We start from the raw sequence: 25,527 nt of genomic DNA on the forward strand, positions 1-25,527 counted from the left end.
GTTGAGCTTTATTTAGGATTGAGGTTGGAGTTGTTGAGCTTTTTCTTAGGGTTGGAGTTGTTGAGCTTCTTTTAGGATTGAAGTTGTTGAGGTTTTTTTTAAGAATTTTACCCCAGGAAATAAACTGCCACAGTGGCCTGCCTTATTAAACCAACCGGCAGGCCAGATTAGGCCCCTGAAACGGACTTTGGACATGTCTGTCGTAGAGAGTGAAAAAGAGAGGCCTCTTAGCACTGGCTTCCTAGCACTGTTTCCAGGTGGATAAGGCACACAGCTTTTCATTTTGCTCATAAATGGTGGTCTGCAGAAGCATTTAATTCCATCTCATTCATGGCAGATATCTCCCACCCTCTGGAATGGGCTTTGGCTCTTTAGCAAAGGCAGCTTTCCAGGAAATCTAAAGAGTCCATGCTACAGTTCCCTTCCTCACAGGAGTTTCAGCCAGACTCAAGGTCAGATTCATGAAAAGTTGCAAAACAGCAGAGCTCTGAGGCTACAGTTGAATTATTCTCCTGATAATAATCCTTTGTCCTTTACATTTTTCACTGCGGGGCAATCACTGGAATGGCTCCAAAAGAGAAAAGGCCATTGTTGCCGCGGGACACCAATTAACCAGGACATAAGCAATACTGTGACTGGGAAAGAGATTAACCTTTAGTTTACACAGCAGTTCGAAAGCATGTCAAAGTGCAAGTAGATAAATAGGTACCACTCCGGCTGGAAGGTAAACGGTGTTTCTGTGTGCTGCTCTGGTTTGCCAGAAGCGGCTTAGTCATGCTGGCCACATGACCCGGAAGCTGTACGCCGGCTCCCTCGGCCAATAAAGTGAGATGAGTGCTGCAACCCCAGAGTCGTCCGCAACTGGACCTAACGGTCCCTTTACCTTTATACACAGCAAACAAAGAAAAGGGGGCCATGTAATTATCAAAAGAATACCTTGAATGTAAATTGCTCATTGAAGACAGGGTTAAGAGTTTTCCTGTGAACTTTTGTTTCGTATTTCTTCTTCTTATCAGGAAGCAGGAAAACCTTCACATAGGGATCAGATGTACCGCCCATGTCTAAAGCAGGCAGTTCTGCAGCCTGAATAATCCCAACCAAAAGCTGAAAGCAGAGGGAAAGGCAAGTGAGAAAGAATCAGCAGAGCAGAATATTCAGTAAGCATTTACGAAAGAGCTTGCAAGTGCCTTGTCTCTTGATGTCTCTCTCTATAAATACATGCACACAACAATATGGTTGCACACTGATAAATGTGCCAGCCTGCCCCCCACACACTTACAGAAAGCACAAAGCATTCTAAGAAATGCAGATTTGAAAAAAGGTGCATGATTCTTTAAAAAACAAACACCCAAACTCCAATTACAGCAGCAGCAGACTTCAAGAAGCTGTTTTTAAGCAGACATGAGGCATTTAAACTGCTGCTGATTAGAGCTATATATGGATTTTTATATTTTATTTAGCAATGCCACTATCAAATAGCTCCCTAACAGATTATTTTACTGGGGCTTTTTAATTTTAATTTTAAAAAGGACTCTGCAATTTAAAATGTATTGTTAAATAATCTTATGATACACAATTACTAAAAGTTAAATGTATATACTTAAAAGGGAAGGATTCTTTACCAGTTGATTAACTATGTATCTTACACTGACCCGGTATATATGTTATCGCTAAAACCAAACCATGGTTTAGCATGAAACATGTGTGATCCTGGCTGGCAAAAGATGGTTCTTGTTTCATGTGTCTGTGGGATTAAAACTCTCTGGCACAGGAACATGGGAAGCTGCCTTATATAAAGTTAGACTACTGGTCTATCCAGGTCAGTATATTCTACTACACTGCCTATCAGCAGCTCCCCAGGGTTTCAGAAATACTTAGACCTGTCTGGAGATGCCACTGGGGTGCTCTACCAGTGAGCTACGACCCTTGCCGGAACCCTGGACTATGTGGCTATAGTAGTAGTTGGCTGCTTCCCTCTTCCCCACTCCATTCTGGTGCACTTCACAAAGGAATGTGCTATGGTCTCCTTTTGCCTGCCCAGCTGTGTTCCATTTATAAATGGGATGTAGAGTGGCTTCATGGAATCACTCAGAAAGTACCGCACGCTGACTGAAGCCTTACCTGCATGGGTACTGCGAGTGCAATGTAAATGAGCAACTGGTTTGAACACAGGTACACAGGAAGCTGCCTCATACTGAGCCAAGACTATTGGTCCATCTGGCTATGTACTGTCTATAGTTCTAATTGGCGGGGGACGGAGCAAGGGGGCGGGGGGCGGCCCACCCCGGGTTCCAGGTGAGGGGGTGACACTTTGGCTGGTCCCCCCTACCCTGCCCCCCTGGTCGGGCCCCAAATGGGGGCATGCTGCCTTTCCCCCCTTCCAGTGGCTTTTTTCGGTGCGAGGGGCAGGCCAGCGAGGAGGGGGCGTCACACTTGTCGCTGGCATGACACCCCCTCCTCACTGGTCTGCCCCTCGCGCAGACAAAAAGCCGGGGAAAGTAGGAAGCAAAGCAGGCGCATTCAAGCTTCCCCTTCCCCCCCTTTCGGCGGCATCCATGTGCGTCGTGACGTCATGACGATGTCACGACGCACGCGTCATGCCCCTCCCCCCGGGGGGTGCCTCCATGCCGCCACTGCCCCGGGCAGCGCAGAGGCTTCCTCCACCCCTGAGTTAAACTCCAGAGTTTCGGGCAAGGGTCTCTCTCAAGCTTACTAGGAAATGCTGGGGACTTAACACCAGCCTTTCTGCATATGAAGAAAGTGCTCTTCCACTGAGCTATGTAGTGTAGTCACTACACTGGCTTTTGTTTCTATGATTATTGTGTTTTGTGTTTGCTGGTAGAGTCTAGTATCAGGCATATATTATACCACATTAGCCACCCAGGAGCCACAGGATCAGTTTGCCTGCCTGTGACGTTGAGCTAGTCGAAAGGAAATGTAATTCAATTCTTTTTTTTTGAGAAAATAATTCTCTCTAGAATGGAGTCATTATGCTCCAGGGAGTATTTTGGTGATCTTGTTCCAATTTCCCAACAATGAGTAGTAATTGGATTTCCTGGCCATGGATCTTTGTGTTCTTGCTTTTTCTCATCCATCCCAAGAAAATTGTTAAGAGCCCAACAGGGGAATATAATATCTGAACTATGGCAGCAGAAGAAATTATGAAACCGTAAATAAATGCTAGTTAGCACCTTAGTTATACTTGGAGCACTACCAAAGATCTACTAGCAAAAAAATAAATCTCCAAGCCAATGTTCTAGATTCAAAATAGCATTCTTTTTAATAAAACCCAGGACAACTTTTGTTCATCTTCTGAGGAAGGTTATATCTATTTCTTACAAAAGATTTCAGCTTCTCCAGTCCCTCGCCTGCTTAACATCCACTATTCTTTGAAGATTTAAATGTTCCACACTGATTTCAAGAGCTCTTGGTGCTGCAGAGTGGTCCACTAAAGGTCTAAAACACAGGATACTTTTGTATATGTGTTTGCTCTTGGAAGTCTCTCTCTCTCTCTCTCTCTCTCTCTCTCTGTGTGTGTGTGTGTGTGTGTGTACCTCTTTATTCTTTGACTGGTGATTTCTTTTATGCTGTTCTTTGAAGGACAATGGATGGTGTGGGAGTTACTTGGAAAGGTACACAGAATATTGAATAAAGTTTTGCTGTTGAGGCAGAAAGATTGAATACACACCAGGGATCGGTGCTGGCTTTACACTGTATGTCTTCCTTAGACGCCAAAAGTGTCAAAGGGGAACTCCCAACATGAATTTACTGAGTTAGAATTCATATGCTGATGTGACACACTCATAGTAGGGACAAACAGAAAATAAGAGCAGCTATCTCCCTACAGAAGGTAATTCTTTCTCTTAGGTCAGATCCCCACCATGCATTTAAAGCACAATGACACCACTTTAACAGCCATGGCTCCCCCCACCCAACAGAATCCCGTGGACAGTACTTTGGTTAAGGGTACTGAGAGTTGTACTGTGACCCCCATTCCTCTCCCAGAGCCACAACTCCCAGAATGTGGTAGCCATTGTGGATCTGTGAGGGGAACAGGGGGTTAGAATACCTGTGGAAAGAAAACGCCTGCAACACTTCCATAATACCATTTAAAATGTTGAAATTATGAGTAAAATGAGTACGTGTGTATGTGTAAAGATATAGCTATATTCATATCCAATTGTGCTTGCCTTTGAGTGGAAGAGACTTCGGTGTGGAACAGAGTTTGCCCCTCCCCCTGGGAAATAGATTTGGAGTGCACCTGTGGCAGCTGGAGAAATCCATCACCCTCCCCCCCCCCCGACTCACACAACACACTCTGATCACACTTATTCCAAACCTGATTGTTCTGAAAGTCGTAATCCAAAGAATACTGAATTTTCCCTAATTTTTCCTCCTCTTTTGCTTCTTCTTTTTCTTCTCCATCTGTCAGCCCTGTTTCAGCATCGTCATCCTTTAAGGCCTGCAAGGAACAGGGGCAACAATAGAAGTCATTAATGTGGCCGCTGCACTTTCCCAGCGAAGCCCTGAAAAGCAGGCAGTTGCACTCAACCCTTATAGCGAAAGCCATTAAAAGCAAGCAGGATGGCACAAAGTCATATATGCTGTTGACATATATATATATATTCAGAGTACTTTCGTTGCACAAGAGAAATATCATCGTCAGCAAGCAGCAAGGAAGCAATGGAAAAAGGGGGAAGGGAAGTGTCTTTTGAGGGTATTGCAAGCAACAATTGTTTCAAAGCCTGAAACACAAAGAGAATGTCAACGTGTTGTTGTTGGGGTGGGTTTTTGTTTTGTTTTTTTCGTTTTGCAAAATCTTTGATTGAATCAAATTGCTTTGTCCAGAGGCAAGTGTGGATAAACATGCTATTAAAGAGGCAAGGTTGCACAGTCATTCAATTTAAAACAGTTGTGCATGCTGTGAATTACTTGCAGTAAAGCAAAGTGCTTCTGTAGAATTACTGCTATTTTAAATGTTGCTATGTGACTTCTTCATAAAATGAGATGCCCAAACATTTCAATTTTTTTTCTCTCTGTTCATGATGCATATGGAAGCAAAGGTATCACTATGCCATTAGCAAATGCACGGTCACAGAAAAGAAGACCCTTTTCGTTCTCTTTTTCTTTTCAACTGTTCTCAGTTTAAAGCCAGGCTGAACCAACTTGATTTAAATATACATTGATGTTAACACAATTATGGACAAATTTGTTGGCCAAAACAGCAGTTGTTTTTAAAAGGTTGCGGCAGTGTTTACCAACATAGAAAATAGCAAACTGGAAGCATTAATTTGTTTGATATTAGAAAGCCCAAGTTTGCATCATATATCATTCCAGTAGAGCAATCCCACTGAGTTCAATGTGATTTATTCTGAGCCAAGTGTGCACAGGATTGCATCATAAAGCCCTAATCAGTTCAGTTGGCAATTGTACAATGCTTACCTGGGAAACCCTATCAATTAGATGAACTTACCTCTGAGTAGACATAGTTAGGACTGTGATGTAGGACTACCTTTGACTAAAGTAAAGCAAAATGCAGCACACTCTTCTCCATTTAACTTTGATGGGAGTTACCAAAAGTCATTATAGGATGTCAGCCTTAGTCATGGCTAACTTTAGTTGGAGTGAGCATCTCAGCATGTAACTTTTCATTCAAAACAAGTTAAGTGTTTTCTTCAGGTAGGAACTGAACCACCAGTTGCATGATCATATTAAACAAATGCAATTGTCTGCTGTGCCACCATGGAAATTACTTACAGCACAGTGCACAGCAGCAATGAATTAGCACCATCTAATTTACTTGTAATTGCAATTTGAGAATTCAATCCAATCACAAATTTTATGTCCTTGCCTTTTGCTATTAGAAAATGAGCTTAAAATTTTGGAAAGGTAGAGCATATACCCCAAAGTTTGGGGAGATGGGATATAAATTATCCCATTCCCATATAAATAAATAAGACCCCAGCTCAGTTTGCTTTCATATGTATAATCATTCTAGGGCCAAAAATCAGATATCCTCCACTTGCTTAATGAATTATACTAAGGAAAAAGGTAGATTAATTCATGTTGGCAGAAGCAGGCAGCATGCTGAGGTTGCAGTATTCATCTGACTCATCCAACTTTTGGTTGGTTGTCTTGCTGCTGCTGCCTAACATCACGTAAAGAGGGAGGGGTGATGTGGCAGCGAGCTCAGTGTGGTGCAAACACATTATGTTATTCCCCTAGTTGCACTTGCACTGTGCCAACCTGGATACTGCCTCACCCCTATGCCTCCTAGAAAGCAGCCGCAACACAAGTGACTGGAGGTCAGATTAATCTGCGACTGGCAAACAGGGTTTTATTTATTTGTTCCATTTATCAGTAAAGTTTAGGTCAGAGATAGGGACCCCAAGGCCCTCTGGATGTTGATAGACTACAACTCCCATCACCCCAGATCACCAGCCATACTGGATGGGGGCTAAAGGCCACAGACTCGTACTGTTCTCTGCTCTGTTGAAATGCAAGCATTTCCCTTCACACACCAAAACGGGGCATCATCCTGAGTGCAAAGTAGGTCTTTTGTGTGTGGAAAGAGGTACTTTTAGCGGCTGCATTCATAACACGCAGATGCAGTGGCAGAAAGCTTCACTGGTTTGAGCTAAGATTAAACATACATTAGAAGGGCGAGGTGAAGCTACCCTAAGGTTACCAGATGTCCCCGTTTCCTGGGGACAGTACCCAGATTTACAAATCAGTCCCCTGACAAAATCCATCTATTTAGTAGGAAGTTGAAAAGTGTCCCCGGATTCATTGAAAAAAATCTGGTAACCTTAAGCTACCCACAATCTATTCCCCACAGTATACTGGCAGTTTTCTTGTGGTATTCCAAGTGTGCCCTAGCTCAGGGTTTGGAAATGGCTGGTGTACACTTACATCCTCATGGCTAGACATCAAAAGCAAATTTCTGTTACATTTATTTGAGGAAGTCTTTTGACATACCAAATTCAATACCCTTAATGCATCATGTTTTGTGCCTAGCTTGGGGGCTTCCCTTAAGCATCTGGTTGGTGTGAAAGAAGATGCAGGTCTAGAGGGACTTTTTGACTGATCTGATAGGAATTGTTTTTGTTCCATGCATTTGGACCTTTCCCTTCCCTTTCTACTCCTGAACCCTGTCAATACACGACTCTTATAGATGTGACTTCATTCCATTGTTGATCTCCTGCATATATTGTTTTGTTTTTTCACACATTCTATCAATAGAATTTGTTAAAGAGGAATTACTGTCATCTTTTTAAACAGCTGCATGTTTCTTGTAAAGTCCCACTTACAAATTTATTTTCAAGTTGTTGTCCCCCCACCACCACCACAGACCTTCAGGAGAAAAACTTAAGAAGCAGATTGGTGACCTGCAACCCAGTTAAACCAAAGAGTTTGGATTTAAGCCAATTTGGTCTCACTTAAGTCATATATCCCATCTCCAGGTGATCATCCAATTGGCTAATTAAGGACACCTATAATACCACTAAAAATCAACCATGGGTAGTGCCAGATTTACTTATAAGCTAAACCAGCTATAGTTTAGGCCCCCCCAAAAAAATTCACTATTAATATACTTCTTAATTGTATTTCGGTTCAACAATTACTTTGATAAACTTCATATTTTGGTATGTGCAAATAGCTTTAGATACCTATTAGGTCCATAAATTACAATATAGCATATATTCAACACAAAAAACAGTGACAATTTGTTGTTGACAAAGGACAGCTGGGCATATAAAGGGCCCCATTACCTTCTGTAGCTTAGGGCCTCATCAAACCTAAATCCGGACCTGGTGGGACCTGACTGCGTAGAGCAGCGATGAAGAACATGTGGCCTTCTAACTGTTGTTGCCCTCCAACTCCCATAAGATCCAGCCAGCATAGCCAATGGTGAAGGACAGTGCTTTGTTTCTGAGGGGACGCAGGGGTACACATACCCCTAAACATTTTGTGAATCTTTGTACTTTGGTCCATTCACTGTCTTTATTTTTACTTATTTCAACTCTAAAATGGTGATTTTCTTGAGTCAAAAGGAGAGTCTCTCTAAGCGTTATTTAAAGAAAAAAAGCACTGGTGAAGGATGATGGGAGCTGAAGTCCAATAACATTTAGAGAGCCACAAGATCCCTCTCCGTGGCACAGGTAAAACCATGTCTGGAAGAAGTGATAAATGAACATGCCGACATGGCTTGACTCCAAGTACTGTGTTGTAGCCCTTCCTGCATCAAGAAGAAGGATCAGACAGTAGCTTCAGCAGCACCATGTCAGAAAACTCAACATTTTGCTGATGTTATAACAGTTATGCTAGAAGTTTGCAGCCATATCCTTGTAAGTAGCAATGCAGCTGGCAAATATTTTCCTCCCTGGCAGGTGAAAAGAGCCAGGAAGAAAACTCAGCAACATACTATCACAGTTAGTGGCATAAACGTTGCCAAGTCCCAATGTCCTGATCTAATCAAGAGACATATTTTCTGTAAAATCAAAGTATCTAGCAAGTGAGAACATTTCAGCCTGATGTAATTTTAATGGCTGAGATATTACATCTCCCTCTCCTCTAACACTTTGTGACCTAATAAAAGATCGAGACCATTGCTGCAATTATTCTTCAAGAAATGGGACTAAATTTTTGATAATTTTTCAGTGCCACTGTTCATCACTGATATAATTAAGTCGACTCCTTTCCCAAAGGCTGAGCTTCAGCAAGGATTTTGCTGTACCAATACATTAAATTCAGAGTCATTAAATCAGAACTTATTAGAGTGTTTCTCGAGTTGAATGTTCACCCCTTCCCACTCTTCTTACATGGGGTGGAGGAAATGGCAGCAGAAAATTATAAGGAGACACAGGAGGATTGCTGCAGACTGATAAATTGCAGCAGTGAAAGTTGTGATAGGAAGATGCTTCAAGAAATAATGGACCAAATATTTTCCCAGATGCACCAACATATTTCCAGAAGTCAGTTTAATGCAGTTCAGGGTTGCAGAGGAACTGCCCATGCAATCCTACTCATGCTTACTCAGAAGTAAACCACAGTGAGTTCAGTGAGGCTTACTTCTAGTTAAGAAGGCAGAGAAATGCTGTCTAAAAGTGCAAATGCAATTAAAAAAAACCCAGCACAAGATATGAAGCACACTGTAATTGAATAAGATTGTGATCTTTTTAAAGTCAATAGGAAACATTTTCTTCTTCTTCTTCTTATGTTGAGCAGTTTTGGTAACTCTGATTTTATGCAAAAATTAAAGAAAATATGTACATTATTTTCTGTACATATCAAAACTTGAGCTTTCTAATACCTTCTGGCTTAGTATATATAGAAAATTGAGGGTGGGGTTTGAAATATAATCCTGCAAAAGAAAGAAATCAATTTGGTTCAGCCTCTTGATGTGTGTCAAAGCTATGTATAAATCTCAGCTGAGGAGCCAGAGCTGTCAGGAGACTAAATATATCAGAGCTTTAGACTAGGTGTGTCCAAAGAGCAAAATAAACCTACCGCAAGTGACAATCCAGAACAGTCATGAGACACAACATAGATAAGGAGGACATAGAAGGAAGAAATAAAAATTAAAACATCCACACACAAAAACATTAGTCAAACCATGGAGAAATGACCATTTACATAGATTGTACATTTGCTGTTCAACACCTTTACATAATTCAGACTGCAATCCTATGCACAATTTGCCTGGGAGTAAGTTCCATTGAATTCAACAGGACTTACTTCTGAGTAAACATGCTTAGGATTGTGCTGTGAGAACTATGATCACCAACCCTTTACATAAGTAGTTATTCCCCTAGATACTGGTAATATTTTCTATGCACATAAAGTTTTAGGTTACAATCCTACACATCCTTACCCAGGAGTAAATCCTTCTAAACACAGCGGGATTTACTTCCAAGTAAAAATGTACAGAACTGCACCCTCAAGCTATAATCCTATGCATATAAATAGGAGTAATCCCTATTGGACAAAGAGGGACTTACTCCTGAAAAAACATTGTTGCAGACCACAAACCTTTTATACCAGAATCCTTGCAAGTACAAAAGCTTACATTTTGATCCTAAATACATTTACAGTACTAAGAAGACTCACTGATTTTAATTAAGGGGGTGGGCAGTGGGGTGGATGGTAGGTGCAGATATTTGCTGCTCTGCCACAAAAGGGAAAATGTCTTAGGCCAGTCCTGACTGGATCAGATAGCATGGATTAGTGAAGAAGAGTAAGAAAAGGTAAAATATGAATTCAGATAAATGGATGTCTGTAACTATAAGGACTAGGTGTTTGTGGTCACTGCAGAAAATTGGGGAGGGGGGAGATTATGAAATGTGTCCTTTTGAATAAGGTCATTGGAGTTGCAGCAACTGCTTGTGCTGCTGCCACATCCCCACATGCTCATGCGAGACCTAAAATGGCACACAGAGCACAAGGCAGTTTGACATTTTGCAGGCTGCTCTGCGTCCTGAAAAGCCTACTCTTGCTGCAGAGTGCAAAAAGCTGGTCTGCACTGAACTCTCTCCTGGACTGTCAGATATGATGTGAACACCTCAGCACGTCGCAGCGAGGGAGGTCAGGACGTAATGGTAGTTCCTTTGCCAGAGAGGATTATGAAAAAAGTTGAAGGTCTATCAACAATCCAAATGAGTACCGGTAGCTATTCAGACCCATCTGTTTTCACACATGGGCCTTGCAGCCCCTCTTACTTTAATTATGAACTTCCAAGCTAGAAAACTGCACTATTATTATTTCTTTGGTACAGTGTTCTTGATGCAAATGCGAACCTTTGGATAATGAAGGTTATGGCTTTGGATAATGAATGTTACTACTCTGAATATATGCATAAAATTATATATGTTAATAAATCTGTGTCTACCATCAACTTAAACTTGGTCACTTAGGATGCTTCACAGAAGCAGACTAGAGCTGCAATTCTACATCCACTTACCTGAGATTAAGCTCCAATGAATTAAATGGGACTTACTTCTAATTAAACATGTATAGAATTTCAATGCAAGCTTATGCACATAAACAAAAGGGGGAAACAATTTGCGAATAATGATTCTAGTGATCTGGAATTTGGATAATGAGACAAATTGCCTCTTGCCCAATAAGAAGTGCTGAGCAAGTGTTGACACGTCCATGAAGTTGGAAAGAGCTGAAAAAAACTACTCAGCTGTTTCCCAACAAAATCAGTGCTATCTTCAGCAGGATTAAACGGCTGTTGGTTATTCTCTGGCAGAACCAGTGTATGCTGCAAGTGTAATAGCTCCTTCTAAGTGCATAAAAGCTTAAAAGTTACATTTAGTAACTTTAAAATGAGCTTTCCTGGTTTTCCAGAAGGCATTCGAGCTTTGTGAACATAACTAAATTCTGTTTAAAAAGTGAAACAAATACACCTAATATTTGAAATACCTTACATTTAGGGTTTCCCCTGCCACAATTTGAACTGTTAAGGTTTCTAGTATCAATCCAAAGGTGCACCATTAGTTTTGTGGGATATGTGTGTGGGGAACATGGTAGAAAACATACAGCCCATGGAGTTTATTAATGAGACCTTGGGAGATGCGGGACTTCTAAAACATGTTGTTATTAATTTACATGCCCTGCAGGCATAACACTATAAAGCCTGGTTCAGAATTACAGTTTAGAATCTAAAACTTTAGTTTAGAAGAGCAACAATGAGCTGCAGTGAGCATTGAGCTTGTGTACCCCACCTCCCACCTCCCTTCTCTTTCTCCTTCACATGCCGGAGAAAATGAAAATGCCTGCTTGCATTTTGGAACAAACCAGAGTTCTGTGATACTATGAAACACAGGAAACTGCTGTTTGCTTTACTAACTGGAGTTGAACCATGGCTACAGATTTCATTGTATTAAGTAATTTTAGCCCAAGTTCAATTCATATTATACTTATTTCATTGTGTAACATGTAACTGTAGCTTCTATTAAAGTAAAAGCTGGAACCATGCCTCTCCCCCACATGAAGGTAAGTGTGTGATGGGGAACACACCTGAAATTTGTGGCAATTCTATAATTATATCTTCTAAACACTATACCTCAGCCTTTGCCATCTTGGTGGATGTTTTGCACTAGAACTTCCACCAGTCCCAGCCATGGGAGTTGTCCAAAACATCTGGAAGGTACCAGTGGAAGGAGTTAATTAGCTAACCTATATATTTACCTGAATGTATTGTTAGTCCAGTGAATGTATTAAGTATAAAAGTGCCCCTGTTAAGCTTTTCTGTATGAAACTGCTCTGTAAAGCTGTGAACTTTGATCTGCATTGTACTTCTCTCTGGCAAGCTTTGCCTTACTAAGTGTCTGGAGATAACAGTAGACCTTACGCAGAGAGTACTGTAGCTGTCCTTCATTGAGAGGAACTGTTGTCTAGGTCAAGAGATAGGATGGCCTTGCTGGAGTGCGCATGAACCAACTCTGGCTAAATGTCATTTGCCTTATATGTACAACAGGAAATGTTCCTTATATGGACAAGAGGAAGTTTTCTGGGGTGGGAAGAGAGCCAGAGAACTGTCTATAAGAACTGTCTGAAATTTGACTAGTTTTGTACTTGCTTGGCTATCTAAACACCGAAGTACCTCTGCATGCAGAAATTAAATCTTTCTCTCTCTCTGAAGCCAGAAGCCTCAGGTTTTTTTTTTTTGCTTCTATGTTTTCTCACCGGGCGCAACAATGGGAACCCGTAGGGGCAAATAAGGCTCCATAACGTGGTGCGTTGGCCAGGAACCCTTCGCTGTTCCCCGGGATTGAGAAAACAGGGAGTCCAAGGCGTCGCCGCACAGCGAAAAGGCTCTCCTGGTCTGGCGTTTGCTGGCCCCAAGCGCGCTTCCTGCCTGTTTGTGGGAAGGGACTGGCTCACCCCAGGAGGAGAGCCAAACTGCACCGTGGCGACGGGAGAAAGAGAAAGCGGCCGCAGGGGGGAAGGGAAGTAAGATCTGCAGAGGACAGGTAAGCTCCACAGGGGGAGCAGCTTCCCAGGGAAGGGGAAGCGCAGGATGCGATCGATCCTGCAGCGGCAGTGTGTCGTAGAGGGCCGCCGCTAAAATCCGGTAGTGTGCAAATAGAGTTGCCACCGGAGCCTGGCAGTGTGCAAATAGAGTTGCCGCCAGAAGCCTGGCCGTGAGCCGTGGAGGGCCGCCAGGAAGGGGGAAAAGAAGGGGGGTGCCCTCTCTGAGGAGAGAGAAGGGGGTTAAGAATTTTTCAGAGAGAGAAGGGGGTTAAGAATTTTTTGTGATTTTACTCTGTGTATGGGAATGGTGTGTGGGGACACTCCAGTGGATGTATTGAGTGAATGAGACGCAGGAACTCAGTGTCCCTAGCGAAGTGGAGAGTGTGTGCATGGAAAAAAAGTCTGGTTAGGTGGAAGGAGTGTCCCAGGTTGAACCAGAGCTTGCTGAGATGGGGAATTGGAATTTTTGTTGCTGTGTAAAAATTTATGACTTGTAATAATTTTATGATCTTTCCTTCAGTATGTGTGTGTGTTGTATGAGTTCTGTGTCTGCAGTGATTGTGCAGTGTGATTTTTGTGAGTTTGTCTGTGTCTGCAGTGCCTGTGTGTGTGTGTGTGTGTGTGTGTTGGTCCCTGTTTGAGGCTTGCATTCATTCTGGAAAGGTGGGGCAGAAAGCAGCCCTAATCTGTGGGTTCCCAAACTCTGTGTTCCCAAAATTGTTTCATTTTTTGCTGCATTGCCAACGAAGTCTGGGAAGTCTGTTTTTTTTTCCCTTGTATATGTGGCTGCACAATTTGTATTTGTTGTTTTGTTTTGTTGTCCCTTCAAGGAATCTGTTTGAACCCCAGGGTTAGGTGAGTGTGTTTTGGAAATTGTTTGTGTGCCAAGGCATGTGTCTTTAATAGAATGGGCTGTAAAAGTATTTCTCTGCAATGTTAAGGTGAATGTAAAAGTGTGTCTGAAGCATTGAAAGGAGGGCTGCTCTTGCAATCAGGAATGTTTGTTAGCTTGTTTTTAAAGTTGGTACAGTCTTATTTTGTTTCTTAATTGACCTTTGGTAAAGCAATGAGAGTGGGGAGAGGGACAGAAACAGAGAGAAGCCTTAGTTTAAACAGCAAGGATTTTTCTCTTTGCAGCAGTGAATCTTGCAAAGGAAGGAAATTTGCCTCCCACAAAGGGGGGGGGGAAGGTGATTATGTCTTTAGAAAAGAGAAGATTATGTCTTCTGAGCAGTTTGATTGTTTCCAACAGAAGTTGATTAGAGGGAAAAGTTTTATTTTATATCCCAGGTTTTAAGTTTTTCAGGGAAGGTTTTGAAACAGAAGAAATGGCTTCTTGGAAGAAAGTTATTTGAGAATGTAGATGTAGGTTTGTGGGATGTGTAATGAAGGAGAAGAGAATGTTGAAGTAGAATGGGAAGGGGCTCATGGTTAGCAACTGACAGTGTAGCCCTGACAGTGTAAGTTAGGATTTGGAGTAAGTTTGAACCTCAGGAGGAAAAGGGGGAAGAAATTTTGGAATGATTGGAAGGAAAATTGATGATAAAGTGAAGGTATACATATCATAGAATCATAGAGTTGGAAGGGACCCCAAGGGTCATCTAGTCCAACCCCCTGCCCAGCAGGAAACAATATTGAAGGCAATACACCACCCTCCATGCCAAGGTTGCAGAGCACATCTAGGGGGGTGAATCCATTGTCCAAACCATGGAGAGGACCGCCAGGTTGTTGCCATGGAAGCATGAGACAATGAGAGAGGCCTGAAGATGGCTCTGCTTCAGAGGTGGTAGATATATAGTAAGCCCTTCAAAGATTGTTTTAAAAAGACAGGAGTTTTTCCTATTGCCTGTCCATAATTTGTTGTTACCTAAAAGAAACCTGAAAATTGTCACTATTTGAATGAGCACATCAAGGGTTCAACTCCATTGTCCTAATGAAACACCGTTGTGAGGAGTTAGCAATTTTGCTAAGCTGGCCGCCATGTGTGAGATGATGAGAGTGACCAACCGATGGCTCTGAAGAGAGATAAATAGGCCAAGTTCTATTCTGTCTGACAACCCAACTCTGTCAGAATTTGTTCCCTATTGCCCTGTTCCACCCTAAGTCCTCCTGAAGGTCAAAAATAGGTTGGTGGTGAGTTAATTCTTGGACACAAGGTCCTGATAGGCTTGGTGAGGTGGTAAGTAGAAAATTAGGTACTAAGGATCAATGGCTGGTGCTTGGATGCAGGAAAAAGAAGAGGAGGGAAAGTTAGTTTCTGATATGGCTGTTGGAACTGGTAATATAATTGGGATGGAGAAATGGAACATTAGGAAAGAGAAGACAGTAAGGAGAAAATAGCTATACCCAAACACCCTAGATCATTTGTACAATGTTATATTGGAAAAGATTAGTTGAGATGTAAAGGTTTTTTTTTAAAGGAGAATGTTCTGAAGGATGTCAAGATAGTGAGAATTGCAATGGCTCTAGTAGTGTGTCTGGAAGGTGATGTTGAAGAAATGGATCTTATTTGGGGGGAAATTGTATCTTTCTGTTCCCTGACATTAGCAGAGTTTATGCTCAATTGGTCTGAAATTGTGGTGATGCTAATGATGATATTGTGTATGATTGTATTGTGTATTTGTTTATATTTGTGTGTATTCTAAGTTTAGAGTGTTTGCATGGATTGGAAAAATGAACTAAATTATTATTCTGGGCCAAAGAAGTAGACCAAGGAGCTATGGGATAATTATTGTGGAAGAATATTGTATTTCGAGGAGATAGTGATCCGGCATGGTCAGTAATATCTTGTGAGTGTATGGGAGGCTGTCCTTATTTGATTGGGTTATTCTAGCTTACCTCCAACAGGTAGGAGGACTGAGGTGTGATCAATATCGATACCTGTGAGGTTAATCTGTGAGGCAAAAGAAAGGCTGGAGGGGCCCAAGACACCACCCTCCAAGGGCAGATATAATCTCTGTAACTATCTCCTATTCTTTTAGCAGGTGCCCTAATGCCATGTAGCTTTGCTATGCTAGTTTCATCCCTATGCAGTGACTCTGAAACCTAAGTGGCAAAGATCCTACACAGTCTTTTTGGCAACACTGCCAGTGGTGAAAGTGGCTAGTGTCCGCCTCCTCATGTAGAGACAGGACCTGCCACAGTGTGCTGAAACATCCTTTGAAGCTGAAGATCCAGGGAAGCAACAAAGGCCAAGAAGCAACAAAGGCCAAGAAGCAACAAAGGCCTGCTGCCACAGCAGCATTGGCCCTGTGCACGCCTATAGAAGAAAGGGAAGGAAAAGAACTTTGAATGGGAGGACTGAGTGATCATATTGCCTTAATTTGTGTTGACCAGTTACCAGATAATGTGACCAGTTGAACAGTTTCTGTAATTAGTGTTAGGAATATTTGAAGTAAAAGATCCTTAGTTGTATTTGTTGTATCTGTTGATATTGTGTCACCCATTGTTATTTTGCCTTTGTATTTTCTGTTTAATGCAATGCATGCGTATGGTTATTTATAAAGTTGTGTCATGGATTCTTCAGCTCATTGCCCTTGCTAGAGAATATCAGTCATTTCCCAGGGACGCGCTGGAGAAAGAATTCCAGCGGTCCAAGAGAACAGGAGGGAATGGAAGGAGTTAATTAGCTAACCTATATATTTACCTGAATGTATTGTTAGTCCAGTGAATGTATTAAGTATAAAAGTGCCCCTGTTAAGCTTTTCTGTATGAAACTGCTCTGTAAAGCTGTGAACTTTGATCTGCATTGTACTTCTCTCTGGCAAGCTTTGCCTTACTAAGTGTCTGGAGATAACAGTAGACCTTACGCAGAGAGTACTGTAGCTGTCCTTCATTGAGAGGAACTGTTGTCTAGGTCAAGAGATAGGATGGCCTTGCTGGAGTGCGCATGAACCAACTCTGGCTAAATGTCATTTGCCTTATATGTACAACAGGAAATGTTCCTTATATGGACAAGAGGAAGTTTTCTGGGGTGGGAAGAGAGCCAGAGAACTGTCTATAAGAACTGTCTGAAATTTGACTAGTTTTGTACTTGCTTGGCTATCTAAACACCGAAGTACCTCTGCATGCAGAAATTAAATCTTTCTCTCTCTCTGAAGCCAGAAGCCTCAGGTTTTTTTTTTTGCTTCTATGTTTTCTCACCGGGCGCAACAATGGGAACCCGTAGGGGCAAATAAGGCTCCACCAGGTTGCTGAAGACTGCTTCAGCAACTTTACATAACAAATTTTTAAGTTCTCTTTTAAATTACTGATAGCATCCATTGTGTAAAATAACTGAAAGCGGTTTTCTTCTGCCTCTAAGGATCTACACTTAGCTTTTGCCCTGCTCTTTCCAGGAACAGGTCCATACTTTAATGCTCCATGTCTGAGTGCTTTTTCTTTTGCCCCAGAGCTTCCCCCACGAAAAGCCACTCTTTAAAACTGAAGCACAAGAAACAGCAATTTGGGGTTTTATGCGAATTCGCCATTTGCTCTTATGTAACTTTAAGGAAAGGGGGAAAAAGAGCATTTGAACACAGAGTTTTAAAGCGTGGACTGCGGGAAGTGTGGAGGAAAGGTAAGTGTGGATAATCCCTAAGATTTACTTATTTCTGGCATTTAACAAGGAATTAGCAACAGACTTTAGACTTCCGGCTTCAGTGGAAGAGGCTGCTACCAAATTCTGTATCAATATACTAAAACATACTCATATATTTCAAAGTTTTAACAGTGCTATTATCACTTTTTTTGGTCATTTATCCAGGCCAGAACAAATATAATGAAGAACACTTAATATATAATAGAATCACAAGGAAAATATTACATAGTAATACGGAACAAATTTCACAAAAAAGATAACAAAATGTACATACAATTTATCCTACAAAGAAATGACAGATCGTTACCATTAGTATAATTATCAATGCATAAAGGGACTTTTCTACGAATCTTATAGTAGAGCAGTTTCAAGTTATTTCTATCTTCAAGTGGAAAGGTTTGATCACAACTGTCATAGTAAATTCAGCAATTAAGAAGGAGCAAATCACAATTAGCATGTAAATGAGAAACAAAATCCTTTGCTGAAGTGAAATTAAAATATCTGCTAAATCATGCTTTTGGAATGAAACTCACTGATTAAAGTTATTCTAGAATTTTAACTTATTCCGTGCCATGCCAAGGTGGTTTTGCAGTTATTATGTAAGATAATGGATAGTGGCAACACAATCTAGCCAGCAAGGGTCAGGGAGGAACTGGATCTAGAAGAGTGATGGAATTGCCACCATCCATCCAATGTAACTTTATCTCCTTTTCTAGGTAATGTCTAGTATAACACAATCAGGGCCGGTGCTAGGGTTTTTTGCACCCTAGGCGAGACCACCTTCTGGCGCCCCCCGCCAAAGCAGGCTTTGGCGGGAGGTAGGGGGTGGTGGAGAGGCAAGCAGCATCTTCTCCACTGTAGCGGAGAAGCTGCTGCTTGCCTGTCCCACCCCCTGCCCCCCGCCAAAGCCTGCTTTAGCAGGAGGTGGGGTGGTGGTGTAGGGGGCAAGCAGCACCTCTCCGCTACAGCGGAGAAGCTGCTGCTAGCCCGCCCCCCGCCCCCTGCCAAAGCCTGCTTTAGCGGGAGGTGGGGGTGGTGGAGAGGCAAGCAGCAGTTTCTCTGGAGTGGAGAAGCTGCTGCTCGCCCGTTCCGCCATCCCGCCCAAGCCTGGCAAGCGCCCCCTCCATTTTGGCGCCCTAGGCAACTGCCTAGTTCGCCTTAATGGATGCGCCGGCCCTGAACACAATCTAAGTCTTCCCAAACTCTGCTTCACACTGATGGCTATTACCACTGGGGCTTGGAAAACAAACAGTGCATTACTGCATTATACTATATTGGGGTAGACAAGGAGGCACCCTCCTTTCTTTAATTTCTATTCCATTCTTCCACTTCCCCTTCTTCTGCCCCTGCCTCATTCTTTCATATTCCCACCACCATAACTCTCCTTCAGAACACCCTTTTGCTAAATTTGTGGAAGAGGTTATATTTTGTAGAGAATGATTTGAGCAGACCCAAGCCACTTCTCCTTGCTAATTCACAACAGGAATTTTCATTACTTCAGTGTCCTAGCCCAAATATAAAGGGAAGGACAACCTACAGAAGGTTTGGATGGAATTGTCTACATTTCCCCCCTCCCCCCAGTGAATCTTCTCACTGCATATGCTGTGAATAATATTTCCTAAGAAGCAGAATCATGAACCAGCCACTTCAGAGACCACCATGAGTGGAACTTATCCGTAACCTATACAGTCTTGCGTATGAGCAGCTCCCTTACCCATAAACACTTTGATATCTGTTTATCATAGATATCAACATTGGAGGCAAGCTACTACACATATCATCTTCCTTTTGCATCAGATAATGTACGTAATCCTAATTTGAGTCATTTTTACCAATTGAATTCCAGTTCAGAGAATTCAGTGCATCAAAAAAGAGAGAAGAAACCACTCCCTGTGATCTGGAAGACCCGCTCTATCATTATATATATATTTATGGAATAGGATGCAATTGATTCTGCATAAGAAAAGGGCAGTCCCAATAAAGGCATGGCAGGAAAGATTAAAATTCCAGGATATCAACATCGCTCCTGAAACAGATTCTGCAATGTAAGTGTTGCTTCACATGTTAAGATTCTTTCCTTTTAACAGACGCATAATATACACTTGGTAAACCTGTGGCATTTGGAATACATACAAACCCACCTTATATTTTCTTTTGGGGAAAAAATTGCAGTGGTTTCCCCCAAAGATTCCTGTGAATTGTAATTTCATGAAGATGGCGAGAATTCCATTGCCAAAGATTTAATAGCTCATTCATTGTACCAAAGTGCTTTGGTGGATAACTGTGGCCATACAAGAGTTGTCTCTTTACTGTAGGTGGACATTAAGAGTCAGCAAAGAGTGCCAATAACTATCAATGTAATCCTAATGCATGTTTACTAGGCACTAAGCCCCACTTAATTCAATGGCTCTTACTTCTGAGTCAACATGCATTTGATAGGGCTGTAGGAGAATAATCTTGTTTAATTAGGAATACCAATGCACATTCATTAATATCCTATTTTAGATGTTCAGGAGCTATGCTATAGCACTGGGGGGGGGGAGATTCTGGGTTGTATCCTGAAGACCTCAAACTCCAACAAATGCTACATGCTCATATGAATTTGCTAGAGAATATGTTCCACTAAAACCAGTGGAACATTCTTCAAAGAATTTCCTTCTTATTTGATACGAGAATTATGCTAACCCAGGCTTTAGAAACCTAGTGCCCCCCAGATGTTCTGGAGTACCACTCCTTTTAGGGCTGATGCTAATCATTTTCCAATACACAATACTGCTGTCAGGTCACTGATGGTCTAATATTCAAACACTTTCACTCAGGTTTTAATTGAAACATTGCTCAAGAAAAAGATGTATACTTTACCTGATCTTTCAAGTTCTTGCCTAAATCTTTTACATCTTTCATGTTAATTGCATTCTTTCCTCCCTTTTCCTTGCCCTTCTTCTTGTTTTTCTTTTTGAACAAGCATTTCTTACACAGACAGAAACAGCAGGTAAGGACTAATAGGATTGCAACTATGGCTATGGCTATTAAGGCCCAAGGTGGCACTGTGAAGAGAAAACACACAGAAAGACACAGAACAAAGTTTCACACTGTTAGTCAAAAGATTAAGAGAAAAGGAGCAAAACAAAGAGAGCCTGCCTTTAGAATATATATATAAAAAACAATTGCATCTCCTAAACAAAAGAACTCCAGATTTCGTACGCTTCTCTTTTATATTTCACCTCATGCAAATAAAGTTTATATAACACAAATATGAATTATCTACACAAACCAGTAGGAGACTGCTGTGGATAAGCAATTGCCTTTCTATAGTTTGCCAAGTCTCCTGGGCTTCTAACTATGCTTGTTGTGTTGAGGGAATTATTCATTGCTGGCTTTAAAATCACCCCTTTAACCCACCTTGCATTATGACCTGGTAAATCAAGCTAGCTTCGAGTCAGCAGGAGCTGGCTGGGTACTTGTCTCATTCAGAGCTTCAGAAAACAAGTGCATGTGTTCAACACAGCCAGATTTAATGAGCAACATTTCTCCACTTGCTGCTGCCTTTTCTTGACAGTGACTCAGATGCAGGTCAAAGTCGTCAGTGGAACACTAGCCAAGGGCGATGATTACCCAATTCAAAGAGATCTATGTTGTTAGCATTCATATCTTCCCGATGCTCTTCATGTTTTAATGCTAAACACACACATGTGCTTGCGCACGTGCACAAGTCTACTTCAATAAATCAGAAAATCCTAAGCATTCTGTTTATCCATTCAAAATGGATATCCGGACAGCCACTGCTATAACGCAAAACAACATTCACAGCAACCGTGATGAAAAAATTCATTTGATTTCAGCAAGGATCAGAATCAAAACCAGTGAAGATCCTGTGATGAAAAAGTCAATTATATAACTTATCTTTGGTGTGATCACTATAATAACCTTTTCTATATGGCAATTAAAATTTCATTAAAATCTTGTAAAATAGGATTTAAGAAAAGCAGCCGTGTTTGCTTCCAGAGGTGTACCCAGCCCATCAGATCTGCGATATGTTCTGCCAAGCAACTTACACAGAAGTCTCTATGATTATGTTTCACAAAACGGAAGGGTGAATAGATCCTGACAGGTGGTGCCAGTGAATTACAAAAAGAGAATGGAGCGGATAGTGAAAACGAATGACAATTAACTGCTTAAAGTAATGAAGATGAACTGAATGCATGATAACAAGAAGTCGTATCAAAGGAAATAGATGGCACAGCCACCCACACTAATTTCTAACACGAGAGGTTCTGGGATTCAGGCCTGTTCAAACACCATACCTATAAGATTGTAGACTTTGGCTGTGTCTTTCCTTCAGACAACCTAAGGCTGAATCCTAGAATTGAAAAGAAGCTCTGGGGCTCAGCCTTGCATCAGATTACCAGTAATTCTAGTTCTTGGTGTAGTATAATTGTTTTCATTCATTTGTTTCTTGATGAATCCACCCTCCTATCATCTGATGACAGAGAAGACTTTAATGGAACACTAGTTAACTGTCCATCTTCCATTTTCCTATATTTGGGGAATTCAAGATGGCTGTTCCAGTAATACTACACAGGAAATGGGTGGGGATAAATTGGTGTAGATGCAGATTGTGGCTGTCAGGTGTGCCGACATACTTTTCACATATGTTTTTCACAGTCTGGAAGAGTCCATATGACAAGGAAGGCTTACCAATTTATTTTTTCTTAAACCTAATGTTTCCCAGCTTCTGTGGAAAACACCATTGCTACTAAACTCCACCAAATGTGCCAGTCTCATTGTATCCTGAAAACAACAGCAGTGGCAGAGGTGGATTTCTTTAATGCCTGTAAGGATTGAAGTTAGTCACAGTGAGTTGTATTCAACTAAGTCCTATGCAGAGGAGACACATTAATCCTAAATTAGTCATGTACTTATGCTAGCCTGGATAGCTCAGTTTGCGGTGCTGATAACGCCAAGGTTGCAGGTTCAATCCCCGTAAGGGACAGCAGCATATTCCTGCATTGCAGGGGGTTCGACTAGGTTCCCTTCCAACTCTACAATTCTATGATGCTATGTCCATTAACTTTGATAGTTCAACTCTGAGTAAGACTAGCACTGAAATCATCTCAGTGGAAATTGAAGCTTACCTGTGAATAAATCCTATTGAACTCAATAAAGTCCTATTGAACAGGTGGGACTCTCTTGCTCTCCTAGCTTCCCATCACTGCATGTCACTGCCACATACCAATAGGAGGAAGGCCAAGGCAAGGGGAGCCTCAACCCTCCCTCCTCTTGGTAAGTGGCTTCCAAGGAGATATACATAGGATTGTTCTGCTAAGTGTGACTACCTTGCTCTGGATTCAACCAAAAATGTTTTAAAATATACATGAATTATACCTAATTGATTTTCTCATCACGGAGGATTGCCTTTCAGTTCTTTTATCAGCCTCATAGATATTCTTTGAATTCTTTCTTTCCACTTATTTGTCCACATGCTTCTTGAACTGTGATAACCAGAGGTGAACACAGTTGCCCACAGTATGCTTTCACATACAACTTTTGCAATAAGCCGTAAGTTGCTGCATCATGCAGACAGAAGATGTGTTGACATAATTGGAAAAATATGTACAGAACTAGACCGTAAAGTTACTCCAATCATGCTGATTTAAAAGTAAGTCCTGTCAAGATCAATGAATTTAATTCTCCATAAGCATGTGGGTGTTATATGCATTTGAAATCTCTTCCCTGGTGTTGAGAAATGCATGCATAATTCCATAAGAATGTCTCATACAAAGAAGAGAAATTGGAAGTTGCTTGGTAAGAGATTAATGCTATGAAACTTATGACAGCATATCTTTCTTAGGCAGAAAGCTGTCTGACATAAAAATGTACCAATCGTGTGGGCTTAGCCAGCTGCAATTGCTACTGCCTACATGATTTGTTCCACATTACACAGCAATATCAGCTCTGAATTAATCTAAGCTCCAAATGCCAGCAGATGAACTAACTTCAGCTCAAATGCACAGCAGCCCAGAATACATTAAAGGACTACAAACCATACCTGCTGACCTCATTATTAAAAGCCAAAAGCCATGTTTGCCCAAATTGGATTCCAGTAATCATATTTGACTAGCCAAATTGTTGAAAAGCTACACTGATTTTTGTCATGCCTTTTCTTTCCTGAGAGAGAAACTGTTGGTGTTGCATCAAATAACTTAGGAGCCAGATGTGTGCCGATTCATCTCTACCACTAGCAAAGCATAATGGAACAATTGGTTGTTTCCAGTGCTTGGAATAAACTAGTTCAGTTGAACTAGTAAAAAAAGTTCTCCGAACTACACCTGAAAGTGGGTCCCAAAATTGTTGGGTGAATTAAGTTCACTTTGAGGTAGAACTCTGAATGGCTGTAGTTCATCTTCATAGGAGACCTGGAGTCTTATTAAGCAAACCTCTATAAAGAAAGCGAGAAAGTAAAGGAGATAATGTTCTTAGGCTTATTAGGCAAATATGGAGGTGCTGGTGTCACGAAGGATGATTAGTCACTTAATCACACAATCAGAAGGAAGGAATGTGAGATATTTCCTGTATCTTCCCTGCTAAAAATATTCGGTATCTTCCAAAAGGAGCAGTTTGCACTGAGAAATACAGGCACAGGAACAAAGTGAATGGCACATTGTGCCTTGAACAGCTGTGTGGTTGGCACAAATGAAACAAAGAAAACATTTTCTATTATGGAAATACAAAGATGGCGAAAGCTTCGTCTGCTTTCATTCTGTCTGTCTGTGGGCCATGATGTACTTTTGGACCGTATACTTCAGCACAGCAGCTTGTACCGTGTGGATTGCTGTTTTTTGTTTACCAAGGATGAACTTGTTATTAACTTTTAATGAAGTGTTAAACATGAACTGGATGAACTTGAACGGAACTAGGTAGTTTTCTAAAGGGAGAAACTGGAACGGGAACTAGTTCTTTTTTGGATAATCTTGAACTAGAAGCAGTTCCTTTTTAAAATTAAATTTCCAAGAACTGCTTGTTTAAGATTATTATCACATGTGACCTCATCCCAAATGTTTAAATGACTACTCCCAATGGCTTCATATAGACACCTTAACCTCTTCTAGGAAACAGTATGAAAAGAGGATTGGGATTGCACTTTGAGAATCAGAATTTGATGGAATGGTGGGATGCAAATATAACAAATAAATAATACAAAGTTGCAATCATAACAAGTAATTTGATGCATATTATTTGTAAGAACAACAACAAAAGCTATATCCAGTATGGTTTCACTCATCCTGCAACCCATATCACTATGAAGAATGAAGGTCACCAGGTTGACAAAGCAGAAGAATGACAAAAGACTTTGATGTCTGGTGTTGAACAATGCAACTTCCTAAATTGCCTAGCTATTGTTGAGTGCTTTTGTAAGCTTTACAGCAAAGAATGAGTTATAAGTGAGGTTTTGATTTGAGTATGTCTCTGGATCGAAAATGGAAGCTATGAAATACTTACGCAAGTGAGACAAGGGGGAAATTCTATTAGATGAGTCCTGGTCTGCACAAAACCTAGATGTCTGATGTAAGAAATGTGTTCTATTATTCTTTTGGGAAATAAATTATATCTCTATAACTATCTAATCTATCTGTCTGTCTATCCCTGTCCTATACACACAATAAAGCACCTAAGTGTGAATGTCTCCCTTGCCTGGTGTTTTCAGCTATTTCATGCTGGAAAAATCTCTTAGGCTGCAACCATGATACCAGGGGTGCTCTGTACACAAAGAAACCCATTTCCAGGGTGCATTTGAAGTTAATGGCCAAGTTGCTTTCCTTTCCTTTCTAGACTCCCATTTAACAGTATTATGATGATGATGATGATGATGATGATAATGATTGATTGCTCGCTTCAGCTTTTCTACACAAAAAGCATGATTTCTGATTGGCTTGGTAGTAGCACAGTAATGGTCATTAAATTCCTTG

General features: G+C 41.2%; 1 protein-coding gene across 3 annotated transcripts in view; it reads right to left on the reverse strand.

Annotated features, from left to right (window-relative positions):
* The window catches only part of SYT1 (synaptotagmin 1), a 338,924-nt gene that overhangs the window by 77,521 nt on the left and 235,876 nt on the right, over window positions 1-25,527 (reverse strand). For 2 of the 3 annotated variants that reach the window (XM_033161578.1, XM_033161579.1), the window contains exons 4-6: window positions 20,423-20,607; window positions 4,340-4,462; window positions 937-1,104 (exon numbers count right to left, since the gene is read on the reverse strand). In XM_033161578.1, coding sequence (XP_033017469.1) covers window positions 937-1,104; window positions 4,340-4,462; window positions 20,423-20,607 — 476 coding nt within the window. The remainder of the gene's footprint in view (window positions 1-936; window positions 1,105-4,339; window positions 4,463-20,422; window positions 20,608-25,527) is intronic. The other variant, XM_033161580.1, reaches the window with a different exon arrangement.

This window comes from Lacerta agilis, chromosome 10 (genome assembly GCF_009819535.1).
Source record: "Lacerta agilis isolate rLacAgi1 chromosome 10, rLacAgi1.pri, whole genome shotgun sequence".
Lineage (NCBI taxonomy): Eukaryota > Metazoa > Chordata > Lepidosauria > Squamata > Lacertidae > Lacerta > Lacerta agilis.